The 13,571-nt window shown below is 39.0% G+C and overlaps 1 protein-coding gene across 1 annotated transcript; it reads right to left on the reverse strand.

Annotated features, from left to right (window-relative positions):
* Window positions 1-6,223: 6,223 nt before the first annotated feature.
* Window positions 6,224-12,616, reverse strand: bod1 (biorientation of chromosomes in cell division 1). The gene is made up of 4 exons (XM_084387240.1): window positions 12,269-12,616; window positions 11,036-11,160; window positions 10,532-10,734; window positions 6,224-6,647 (listed from the first exon to the last, which is right to left on the reverse strand). The coding sequence occupies exons 1-3, from the start codon at window positions 12,407-12,409 to the stop codon at window positions 10,533-10,535; spliced, it is 468 nt and encodes a 155-aa protein (XP_084243366.1). The 5' UTR covers window positions 12,410-12,616; the 3' UTR covers window positions 6,224-6,647; window position 10,532.
* Between the last annotated feature and the right edge of the window lie 955 nt (window positions 12,617-13,571).

Consider the following 13,571-nt stretch of genomic DNA (forward strand, 5'->3'; position numbering starts at 1 on the left):
GGCAAGATGGCCGCCACGTGCGGACGTCGACCTCCATTGGCCAGCAGTGCGCACGAGACATCTAGCCTTTATATATGATATCTATGTTTGTCAATGTCTTGTTCTGTAGGCTACATCGTTTCGCTAGTAGGCGAAGACAAGCGAGTCATTTGAATCATTCAAAAAACACATGAACAAAACAAATGAGTTTATGAGTTAGTCACTGAATCATTCATTCAACCAATTCAATCAAAACACTGATTCATTCAGTCTGACGACTCAACAGCTGATTGAGCTTTGACGATGTTTGGAACCATCTCATATATTGTGTCTAAAATGTAAAGTTGATGATACACAGAGCAACTTTTTGAGCAATGTTGCCGTCAACGGGCAACCAGATGAGACACAGGGCCCACGACCGATCTAAATTATCCAGATATATATTTATTGCCCATTTTCAATGGGAAAGTGCCCAAGCAACAATCGCTCGGCAAGATTGCCCTGCGACATTGCTCAAAAAGTTGCCCTGTGTATCATCACCTTAAGTCACTCAATATTAAATTATTCTTTATTGAACTGTTGTATAAAAGCAATATCATTTGCATTTATGCATTTGGTAGATGCTTTTATCCAAAGCAAGTTAAAGCCGGGTGCACACTGTGCGATTTATAATAGTCCTTTACGATTGTTTCCTGTACGAACATGATCATCGCTGTAAGCCATGCCACACTGTAAGATCTCAATTGCCACTAATGTCAGACCGTACGACAGTCAAGACGCGTTAAAACCGGACGCACACAGGAAAACCCATCGGAGTTTTACATCATTTACACGCAGGATTGAAATGGTGGCAACAAAGAAATCTTAATGTTAATTTTAGTCATGGCTTGACTTGAAAAACGAAGACAATGAGATGGTCGTAGGAGAAGTCACACTGCAGGACTGTGAGTCAAATCTTCTGACACTGCCAGAATTTCATCAGAGGTAAAATTTTATCGCAGCGATCATTAATCGGCTGTCGGTGAACATGTCAAACTAACGATCAAAGACTTCAGATTTTAGCCTATAGGATCAGAGGAATCTTTTCGGATTTGCAAAATTTGTCTCAGATGGCCAAATCGTGCAGTGTGCACCCGGGCCCGGCTTAAGGTGCCATCCCATCAAACTGGTGAGATTTAGACTGCAAACAGTCCATTGTCTAAAGTGTAATGATGTATGAAGCACTGCTTCTTATAAGTCCGTTTCAATTCAAGCAGTGTTGGTCAACGCAGGGAATTGGTGTAAGCAACTTGAACATGAGCAAAAAACAAAAGGACACTTTTTCGCCCTTGCATGGACCTCATGCCGATTCCTACTGGAATAACTGGATTTTGCAGAGCAACGGTAAATGTGACCGAACATTTATATTGCATTCGAGTTATACATTTTATCAGTTCATGCATTCCAAGGGAATCAAACTCATGCTAGTGCATTGCTCTAAATAAGTGCACACATTCACAATCACATTGTTGGTCACACAATCACGTTTTTGGTCACATTGTTGGTCACGTTTGCTGTAGCTCATGCAGTAGAGTGTTGGCGCTTGCAACGCCAAGGTCATGGGTTTGATTCCCAGGGAAAGCAAGAACTGATAAGAATGTAAATGTGTACCTTGAAATGCAATGCAAGTCGCTTTGGATAAAAGCGTCTGCCAAATGCATAAATGTAAATGGTCTGAATATTGGAACAGCGCTCTTGCTCTAGTGATACTGCTATTTCAACGCTATCTCACAACAAATTGGTATGAATTCTTACGAGTGAGTACGATCAGTGATGGGTAGGTTTGGGGTGGGGTCAGGGGTAGGTTATTCGTATGAATTCATACTAATTGGGCAACTCTTAAAATATATATACGATTTAGCAAAAATCGTACAAATCTGTACGAGTGAGGTCGTATGAATTCGTACGAATTGCCGAGAGATCGAGTTGGCTATTTTACCATAGAATGCCGTGGTTGAGATCGTAGGATCAGGATTTCCAGAGAGCTGTGCAATTAGAGTAACACTAAGACGTTACACAATGAAGCATCCTAGGAAACTATTTAGGCCACGGTGACAACCTTCAGCAACGCCTGACTCCTATGCTGCTCTGTTCCTACAAATAGCTGCGTTGGAAATTGCCTTTCCTGTCCAGTGGGACAATTCACTTGGGCTTCCTCAACATCTGGGCAGAAAAAAAAAGATTTGTACGGGGCCGATATAGTTTGCCCCTGTAATGAATCTCCTCCACCATGGGGTGAGAAAATGTGAAGAGCAATTAAACTCAACAGATGCAGCAGTACTTTTTGAGGAATGGGGATTTCATTGTTGTGGCTTGAGTTTTGGAAGCAAACTCGAGAGCAGCTGTGTTTCGGGAGAGGCTGGGGGTGGATGGGCGGTTGGATTTTCTCCCATCCCCACTCAGTAATTACTCTGGTGATTTATAATGTCCAGAAGACAAATGCAATGTCAGCTGAGACGTTCCCCCTAACCGATGCCCTAAACATACAATTTCACACTACATTACCGACCCTCTCCAAGGGCAGCGGGATTTAATTGCCGCATATCCAAGGCCAAAAGTGCTGTGTCACTTGTTTCTTCACACAGTGCAAGTTTTCAACATTGGACAAGTTCTTTCGACACTTTGAGAGCTGATGGGGGGATGAAATCAGAGACCGTAATTCATCTGCACAGTACTCTACACATAATTCTTGGAATAGCACAAGAACTGTTAACATAGCTGGCTCTTAAAAATCCATCCTTATGACCCTTTCTTTTGTGCACTAAAGTGTAACAAATGACAACAATTATAAACTTTCAAGTGTTGTATATTAATAAAAGCAATATCTGATGTTCCTCTAAAACCACGGGTGAGCAATTTAAAGAAATATTGTACAAAAAAGAGAAATCATTTTCTAAAGTCAAGTTGTTTCAAACCCATTTGAATTTCTTTTAGGCGACATTTTTAATGAATATCCTGGACACTCTTTTCCATACAATGAACGTGAAAGAGAACTCGGCACCATTAAAGTGTTAGTTCACCCAAAAATGAAAATTCTGTCATTAATTACTCACCCTCATATCATTCCAAACAAATAAGACTTTCGTTCACCTTCAGAACACAAGTAATTTTTGATGAAATCTGAGAGATTTCTGTCCCTCCATTGACAGCTACGCAACTACCACTTTGATGCTTCAAAAAATTCGTAAAGAGATCGTAAAACGAATCCATATGAATCGAGCGGTTTAAGTAAAATTTTCTGAAGAGACTCGATCGCTTTATATGATGAACAGATTGAATTTAGGCTTTTATTCACATATAAACATTGATCAGCGAACATAAACAGAGGCTCAACCGAACCTGCTTGACGCGCGAGAACAAACCTCTTGCTGAAGCTCAAAGCTGCTGCGTAACACCAGAATAAACCTCAATAGTTCTCGCACGTTAATCAAACATGCTTGAGCTTCTGTCTACCAAAACTGATGTGTGAGATGAATATGTGGATAAAAGCCTAAATTCAATCTGACAATTCAATTCAATCAGACTTTTTAAAGCGTCAAAGTGGTAGTTGCGTAGCTGTCAATGGAGGGACAGAAATCTCTCAGATTTCATCAAAAATTACTTGTGTTCTGAAGGTGAACGAAAGTCTTAAGGGTTTGAAACGACATGAGGGTGAGTAATTAATGACAGAATTAAAATTCTTGTGTGAACTATCTCTTTAAAGTATATACTATGAATCAAACATCAACAAATGCTGTTTTGCATCAATGTTGTCAACGTATCAGTGAATAACAAAGTACATTTTGATTTGTTTATCACATTAAACTATCGTATGCCATGAAATAAAGCACATGGGTTGTGTAGACCACTTTAATTGTGCTTTCTCCAATCATTTTTATTGTATAGAAGAAAAAAAAACGGTTTATAATCTAGAATATGCTTTAAAAAAAAAACTTTCATGTTCCATAGAAACATAAGAGTGAATAAATAATGATTTTTCACTCATTCATTTCAGTTTTTGAACATCATCAAACACAGTAAAACCACACCCCCTACTGGCCTCACTCTTCCTCCTCTCAAAAATGTAAAGGTGAACACGTGGGTTTGAAAGGTCGGTATGCTCCACTATGAGCTCGGCACCGTCCCTCAATTCCCATTGAGGCTTTCAAATGATAACAGCATCAGGTTTCATCAGATGGGGAGGAACAGCAGCAAAGCATCTTAATAGGCATGAATGAACACTGGGTTCAGGACAGAGTCGGCAGAAACACTGCCAAGACCAGCGCTGGAAATATGAGCTTGCACCTGGGCTATTATAGTGAACATTTCCCTATCAAGCAGTGATTGAGGAGTATGTGGATGTGGCCTTACCGACTAACTAGGGCTGCAAAATATATTGAAGAAAAGTATTGTTTTACTGTAGCATAAGAAGTGTTATTTTAACATCACGGGGTTCAGGGGTTCAGGTTATCCTACATTAGGTTTATTTAACAACAGAAACTGAATAATCAAATGTAAAAATAAAACACTGCTTTGTTTTCACTGTATGAATTAAATAAATATATATACACTGATTCTTATTAAAGCTACAAAAGTCAATCAGACAAGAGCAGTGAGTGATTTTCTCTGTCTTTTGATCACGACCCTAATTATTGCAAGCCGTTGCGATATGCATATCACGATATATACATTTGCGATATTTCGATAATTTCGATATATTGTGCAGCCCTGCCAACAACATAGTGTACAACCCATTATATCGACCATATTTACAACCCAATCTTCTATAGAGGAAATTGATTTTAATTAACTTATAAATCTTAAAGGGTACAAAATCTGTCTTTTTCCGTGTTTAAGTGCTACGATCGGGTCCCCGGTGCATCTACCAACCCAGAAAACGTGAAAAGTGACAACCCAGTAACTTTGTTATAGTAAGCCTTTCTCTGCAAGCATGTCAAAAAGTAAGCCGATCAGATTTCGCTCCTCTTCTGACGTAGGGAGGAGATCTTATTATAATATTACCGCCCCTTAATCTGCACGTTTACACCCACGGCGACGCCATTTGGTTTTCGCAAGCAACCAGTTCTAACGCAATGGCAAAAGTTCCAGCAAAGCATGCAAACTGTTCTGTCTTTGAGCACAGACGAGCACTGAACATTATTTGACAAAAAAAAAAATGTCACAGCTGTCTTATAAAGACCTCAGGGAACTGCGTCAACTTGTTAAACATGTTAAACATGACGGTACATGCAAGTCGATGAGATGAATCAATGTAACTCCACAACAACTACATCCGTGTATCCACTAACGTCTTGCAGCCTCTTCCTGAGTCTCTCTGTAAGGCTGCACTTGCAGGTTATTTCTGAGATTGGCCTGTTTTGTTATTGCCGGAGTACCTGAAGCTCGTGTAAAGGATCGGCCGTCCTGGAGCGGCAGCTCATTTGCATTTAAAGGGACACACACAAAAACGGCGCGTTTTTGCTCACACCCAAAAAGGGGCAAATTTGACAAGCTATAATAAATGATTGGGGGGTATTTTGAGCTGAAATTTCAGACACATTCTGGGGACACCATAGATTTACATCACATCTTGTGAAAATGGGAATAATGTCACCTTTAAACAGACCAGAAACAAAGAGCGGGCACCAATGCACTCTCATTCCTTTTAAGAAAATCTGAACAAGTTCAGCTGCAAAATTTGGATCCACCACTAAACTGCAAAATGCTTCACTGCGACAGAAGACATCGTGACCGCAGCTCTTTAGCAGTCCGACGAGCATCTGACCGTACAGCACATTCTCAGCGCTGAGGTGCTGAGAGACAGAAGCAAGCTGGAACGGCCGACCTTTGTCCGAAGCCGGGACATGACACCTCTCCAGAGGCTCTTCCATTACCAAAAAGCTCTTCTCTGGAATTTCATGCCATGAGGACGCCGGAGACTCAAATGCAGTCTCGGGGTGGACAAGCTTTCAGCCTCAAATGGTTTCAATCACGTAACACTGTGTCTGCACTCTGCATTGTACAGAACATGGTGAACTCTTGAGGTTATTCGCTCTAGTTAATGTCCAGATGGAATCATAAAAACGCTGGTGAAGACCTCCTGTCAAAAATGCCATTGCTAAAAGGAGTCCAGGACTATGTCATTATGTAGCATGTTTCCCACAACAAACCGTAACCTCTTGCAATGATTCAGAGGTTTTACAATACCACAAATGATGCAACCGACTTGGCTTTTCTTAAAAAGTTACATTTATTGTAGAAATGTTGCTACGAGTCCCACTGGAATATAGCGAGAACAAAAAGAGAAGCATTTCACAAAACCAGCTGTGTAAAAAAAAGGATAATTTGCGTCTGGCTTCAGTTCGATTTTTTTTCCCAAAACTTTTATTTTAATTTGGACAAATAAGCTTCAGTTGTTCTTTAGCGCTGAAGAGGTAATTTCATTAAACTAAACCAGACAGCATGGGCTGAACAACTTGCTTTTATGTAACATGCTAAACGCACACACACATATTGTGCAAAACAACACAATCTAACCACTTAAATTCAAAAAGTTCCAGCGCTCAGCAAATGTTCGTCTGTTGTAGCCGGTCACGGAAGGACAACTTTTGGGGATCTCCATGTGAAATAGCAAAAATGTATCCTTGTACCTGGAAAAACACCAAGTGTTACATATGTACAGGAAAAAAAACATACTGGGATTGTTTTTTCTTCATATTGCCACAAAAATGCCACATAAAGCCACAAAAATGTCAATATTACGGGTGCACCAATATATATATTTTATTATTCCACTAATATATGACATGAAAAAAGCTACTTATTTCTCAAGGTAACTTTACACTGATGAGTCAAAACCATAGACTGTAAAAAAATATGGACGTAGTGTCCGTGACGTCACCCGTAGGTTTCATTTTTGAAGCCTAAAGTGGGCGTGGCCGACCGTCGCCATCTTGGCAGCGCGTCACTCCCGAATTTATTTATTTTTAGTCAGACAATTAGCTGAGGTAACGTGACGGCTAACAGACAGCAGACAAACGGCTAATGATGACTAATGACCACTGCAGCGGGAATCCACCTGTCACTCAAAAGTGGACACACCCTTAATTATGCAGAACTTTAAGGCTTAATATAATGTAAACGGACGAGTTATAAAAAAATTCACCCCCCTCACAGTTGTCATGAAGAGAAAAATAAGCTATATAGACCAAAGCTACTTTTTGCACCAGGCTGTAAACGTGTTTTTTTCTGCTGTAAAGTTGGGCATTTTAACATGGGGGAGATACAGATTTGACTCACTTCTGCAGCCAGCCTCAAGTGGCCAGTCGATGAATTGCCTTTTAATTCACTTCCGTGTTGGTTTCAAGAGAGAGACGGGGAGGTTGCCGCTTGGTCAAAACATTACAACCATGACATGCTGTTGATCCTCCGCGTGCTCCAGGTAGAGTTGCCAAAAAGTACCGACTTCGGTACCAAGTTACCGATGCTTTGAGCGCTGTCGAGCAGAATCGTAAACACCTCTGATTGGCCATTGTACTCACGCACTCGTCGGATATGACTGTGATTGGCTACAATGATCCGAACTTCAAAAACATGTTGTAAATATACATCAATGATGCTCTTTACCGAGCGCTTCCGCAGAAACACACGGGAGCGTTTGCGTCTATCAGTTAAAATTTCAGTACCGACTTGGTACCGAAGTCTGTAGCTCCAGGTATGAACTCTACAAGAGCCCTGAAGGTGTCCTGTGGTTTCTGGCACCAAGACATCATCAGCAGAGATCCTTCAAGGCCTGTAGGTCGTGAGGAGGAGCGCCGTGGATCGAACTCGTTGGTCCAGCACATCCCACAGATACTCAACTGGATGGAGATCTGGAGAGTTTGGAGGCCAGAACAACACCTTGAACTCTTCATCATGTACCATTCCTGATCAATGTGTGCAGTGTGATTATCCGGCTGAAGGAGACACTTCCACCAGGGAACACCACTGTCATGAAGAGGTGAACAGTGTTTGGGAAGGTGGGACGTGTCCGGAGCCAGGGTTTCCCGGCAGGACATTTCTCAGAGCATCATCACAGTCTCTCCACTAGGGGTGGGAATCTCTAGGCACCTCACGATTCGCTTCGATTATGATTCAGAGGGCTAGGATGCGATGCTAAAACGATTATCGATGCATTTGCCAACATACAGTACAGGTCAAAAGTTTGGAAACATTACTATTTTTTATTTTTTTAAAGAAGTTTCTTCTGCTCAAAGCCTGCATTTATTTGATCAAAAATACAGAAAAAAATAAAATAAAAAGTAATATTGTGATATATTATTACAATTTAAAATAATTGGTTTTCAATTTATTATACTTTAAATTATCATTTATTTCTGTGATCAAAGCAGAATTTTCAGGATCATTACTCCAGTCTATCACATGATCCTTTAGAAATCATTCTAATATGAGGATTTATTATGAGTGTTGGAAACAGTTCTGCTGCTTAATATTTTTTCTTAACCTGTGATACTTTTTTAGGATACTTTGATGAATTAAAATAAAAATTTTTTAAATTAAAATAAAAAAAAAAGAAGCAAATGTTTTAAAAATAGAAATCTTTTGTAACAACAATATACACTACTGGTCAGTCATTTTTTTTCTTTCTTTTTTTTTTAAATAAATCAATACTTTTATTCAGCAAGGATGTGTTAAATGGATAAAAAGTGATAGTAAAGAAGATTTATATTATTAGAAAATATTTGTTTATTTTGAATAAATGCAGTTCTTTTTAACGTTTTATTCATCAAATATATTAGGCAGCAGAACTGTTTCCAACACTCATAATAAATCAGAATATTAGAATGATTTCTAAAGGATCATGTGATAGACTGGATGTCACATGTGACACTGAAGACTGGAGTAATGATGCTGAAAATTCAGCTTTGCATCACAGAAATAAATTATTTTTTAAAGTATATTCAAATAGAAAACTATTATTTTAAGTTGTAATCATATTTTTTTTCTGTATTTTTGATCAAATAAATGCAGGCTTGATGAGCAGAAGAAACTTCTTTCAAAAACATAAAAAATAGTAATGTGTCCAAACTTTTGACCTGTACTGTATGTCCCAAAATTGCAAAGAACCAACAGGAAAAGAAATGTGTGCCTGTACTAGCAGAATACTAACTGAATACAAACTTCAGCATATTCTGAATCTCTAACATTTAATAACAGACTTCTAACCAACATCCTCCTGTTATGTGCAATGAGAAATATACAAAAAAATTAACATTTTGCTGTAGCAAAATCACAAACAGCTTTCGTTCAAAAATATAGAATTATGTACCAGCAGCTCTCATACAAACATAATGCTTGTGGACTTACGCATATTCTGAATAATTAGTAACATACAAAGCCGCTCTTATACACATCTACATAATAAAGAGTTATGACTTGAAATTGTTGCTTTATACCACAATCAGAAACAGCTTATACAAAAAAAGTGACTGAACATCTGCAGAGAGCACAGTCAAAAGTGACTGGCATTGCACTGACACACACTGTGCCTGTGGAGGGCAGTATAACGTACGTATAACAGATCGGTTTACAGCATATTGATGTGAAAACTGAACAATACATAAAGCAGCTCTCATACAAAAAATACAAAATAGGTCACAATGAAATTGCCAATTTTCCAAACGTTAGCTATTTAACGAAGAGGCTGCCGTTCGGATTTCGCGCTCAGCCATCATGCGTCTCTGTTATGCGCACGCAACGGACTGTCCGGGCACTGCAAGTCCACGCTTCAGAGTTACGCTGAAACTTTGGGTTCCGTCAATATTGGCTATATCCGTCAACACTGGCTTGTCCTCGTCCCACAGTGGATCCTGGTGAATCACTTCCTCAGGTAAACGCTGCACACGTGATGTAAAAGAAAACAGGACTCATCAGACCAGACACCCTTCTTCCGCTGCTCGCGTGTCCATTGTAGGAGCTTTCGACGGTGGACAGCGGTTATCAGAGGCATCTGGTCCTCACAGACACCCTGATTGGTCTACAGCTACGCAGAGTGTGATGCACTGAGAGTTGAGACACATTCCTCCCATAGAACTTTTGTGTGACTTGTGCCACAGTAGATCTTCAGTTGGCTCAGACCTGACGGGATAGTCTTCGTTCCCTCGTGCAGCGATGAGCCTCGAGCGCCCCCAACACCCTCTCGCCGGTTTGTTGGTGAATCCTCAGCACTGCTGACCCGGAGAAACCCACAAGCCTCGCCGTTTCAAAAATACTCTGACCCAGTCGTCTTGCCATAACAATCTGGCCCTTGATAAGTCGCTCAGATCTTTATTCCTGCCCATTTCTCCTGCATCCTACACGTTGATTACATAAAATGATTGTCTGCTCACCATCTAATTAACCCAGACCTCAATATGAGGCCTTGTTAGGAGATGATCAACGATAATCGCTTCACCTCATAATGTTTTGGCTCATCAGTGTATAGATTAAGTCATTTTTTTGTAGATAATTATGTTGCAACATTTCTGTGTCTTACCTCATTGTGTTTTGGCTGCAGTGTTGCTGGTCATCTCCTGTTGTTCAGCGTCGAGGGCTGAAATCGATGCGCCCTCTTCTCTCGTCTCTGCGGACAGAAATTCGTGAATGGCGTCCTCGATGTGTGGCCTGAAGGTATGGTTCAGCTTAGGGTCCACCACCTGAGTGATGATTCGGTCTACCCCTGATTCCAACATCCCCGACCTGTGAGAATAATCAAATGCTTTCAATAAAAATACAAAGGAAAATAATATTTTATTTAATAAATCTTGTGTAATGCATCAGAGCTATGAAATTTCTAAAACATTGCGCAGAAAAGGTATCCTATTTTAACAGGCCTTCTGGCGTTTATTGGCAAAAGTAAAATTATTCCCAACTTTAAACACGAGTACATAGTGTATATAATGCAATGCATTAAAACAAAACTTCAGACTTACAGTACAGCATTGCACAATACAATAAAGTTAACAAAAATAATAAAGGAGTCCGTTGAGTTGACACATACTGGACTACGCTTTGCCTCAAGCCATTCCTCGCCTGGTTCTTGTTGATGGACGGATTCCATTCTTGAGTGCTGAGATGAGTGGACACAAAGTTGTCCACCTTCTGTCGCAGATTTTGATAAGCTGGCTGGAAAGAAATATTAATTCATGTCAGTTTAAATGAGATGGATAATGGATGGATGGGTGGGGACAGACAGATAGATCGATAGATCGATAGATAGATAGATAGACAGATGACAAAGACAGACAGATAGATTGATAGATAGATAGATAGATAGATAGATAGATAGATAGATAGATAGATAGATGACACATAAAGACAGATAGACAGACAGATAGATAGATAGATAGATAGAGATAGACACATAAAGACAGACAGACATACAGATAGATAGATAGATGACACAGATAGACAGACAGACAGATAGATAGATAGATAGATAGATAGATAGATAGATAGATAGATAGATAGATAGATAGATGACACAGATAGACAGACAGATAGACAGAAGACAGACAGACAGATAGATAGATATATAGACAGATAGACACATAAAGACAGACAGACAGACAGAATAGATAGATAGATAGATAGATAGATAGATAGATAGATAGATAGATAGATAGATAGATAGATAGACAGATAGACACATAAAGACAGACAGACAGATAGATAGATAGATAGATAGATAGATAGATAGATAGATAGATAGATGACACAGATAGACAGACAGACAGACAGACAGATAGATAGATAGATAGATAGATAGACAGATAGACACATAAAGACAGACAGACAGACAGAATAGATAGATAGATAGATAGACACATAAAGACAGACAGACAGACAGAATAAATAGATAGATAGATAGATAGATAGATAGACAGACAGACAGAATAGATAGATAGATAGATAGATAGATAGATAGATAGATAGATAGATAGACAGACAGACAGACAGACATATGACACATAAAGACAGATACAGACAGACAGACAGAGGGATATATGACATACAAACAAACAAACAGACAGACAGACAGACAGACAGACAGATATCGTTTCAAAACCTAGTAATCTTCCTAAATGGACAGTGGAATAATTTCTTGACACTTTATGGGCGTGCTCGAGAGTTGAAACGCGCAGATGACGCACAGAAACGCTGTCTAGGAGGGCAGATAACCAGCTTTTGAGACATGGCCACGACTGTTCAAATGTACATCCATTCACCTCACCTTGGTGTCCACGTCTGCCAGACAGTCTCTCCTGAACTCGTCGAACAGGCCTCTATTCTTCAGGTGCTCCACTATGAGCGCGATGAGCTGCGGGTCTCCGGGAGGAGCACTGCCCGGGTTACCGCTGCTGCCCTCGGCCATTAATGCTGTCCGCTGGAGAACACACTCCTCTCGCAACACTTACAGCAGGTCCTGGCAAGACTAAAGCTTTAAATAGTAATAAAACAACAACAACCGAAGTTCTTAGATGACAACAAAAGTATGTAAATATAGCACTTCCTCGTCTTCTTCTGTATTGCTGTCTGTTGATGCTTAACAAAAGACATACCGCCACCTACCGGACACAACGAGAACAATCTCAGACCTGTGTGGCCTCTTTATAATGAATATAATAATATCAGAATAGAATAGAATAGAATAGAATAGAATAGAATAGAATAGAATAGAATAGAATAGAATAGTTAAACCATCACCAGCCATTTCATTTTAACATAATTTTTATTTAAAACTAAATGCAATAAAATAAATTAAAATTACACAAAAATAGTCTTTCAACTTATCAGACAGTGTGTGTGTGTGTGTGTGTGTCAGTTGGATTTTTAAATGTTTTTGAAATAAGTCTCTTATGCTCACCCAGCCTGCATATTTGATTAAAATACAGTATAAACAACAGTATTGTGATATATTATTACAATTTTAAATAAACAGTTTCTATTTGGACATATATTAAAAGTATATATATATATATATATATATATATATATATATATATATATATATATATATATATATATATATATATTGTCCTGATTTCTGATTTCTAATTTGAACGATCTCATAGCTTTATTTATGCAATTGTAAATGCAGTGAAAATATATGAATGCCAGATCTGATGCCACTTCTGTGTCACCTATGCACTGCAAAGATGGATTTTCATTTAATGATTTAATTTGACTGGTAACAGTGGTATTGTGTAATTATTCTAATAGAATTTAGTCTTTTCACTCTGTTTTGCATGCGTCATCATCCTTATTGTGGGGTCAGTAGTTTTTCAAAACAAATGAATCCTTTCATTCAATTATATATTAGGCATGTAACGGTTCACAAAATTCACGGTTCGGTTCAATATGATACAGTGAGTGGTGACAGACACGGTTCGGTACGTTTTCGATACAGCAAAAAGAAAGAAATGCCAGATAAATTCCCTTGATTTTTTTTTTTTTTATTAAAACTAACATCATAAAGTATGATCTTTTTTTACTTTGAACAATGATGGAGCTATACTTGACCCATCTTCTGGGGT

Source organism: Rutilus rutilus (genome assembly GCF_951802725.1).
Source record: "Rutilus rutilus genome assembly, chromosome: 18".
NCBI classification, from domain to species: domain Eukaryota; kingdom Metazoa; phylum Chordata; class Actinopteri; order Cypriniformes; family Leuciscidae; genus Rutilus; species Rutilus rutilus.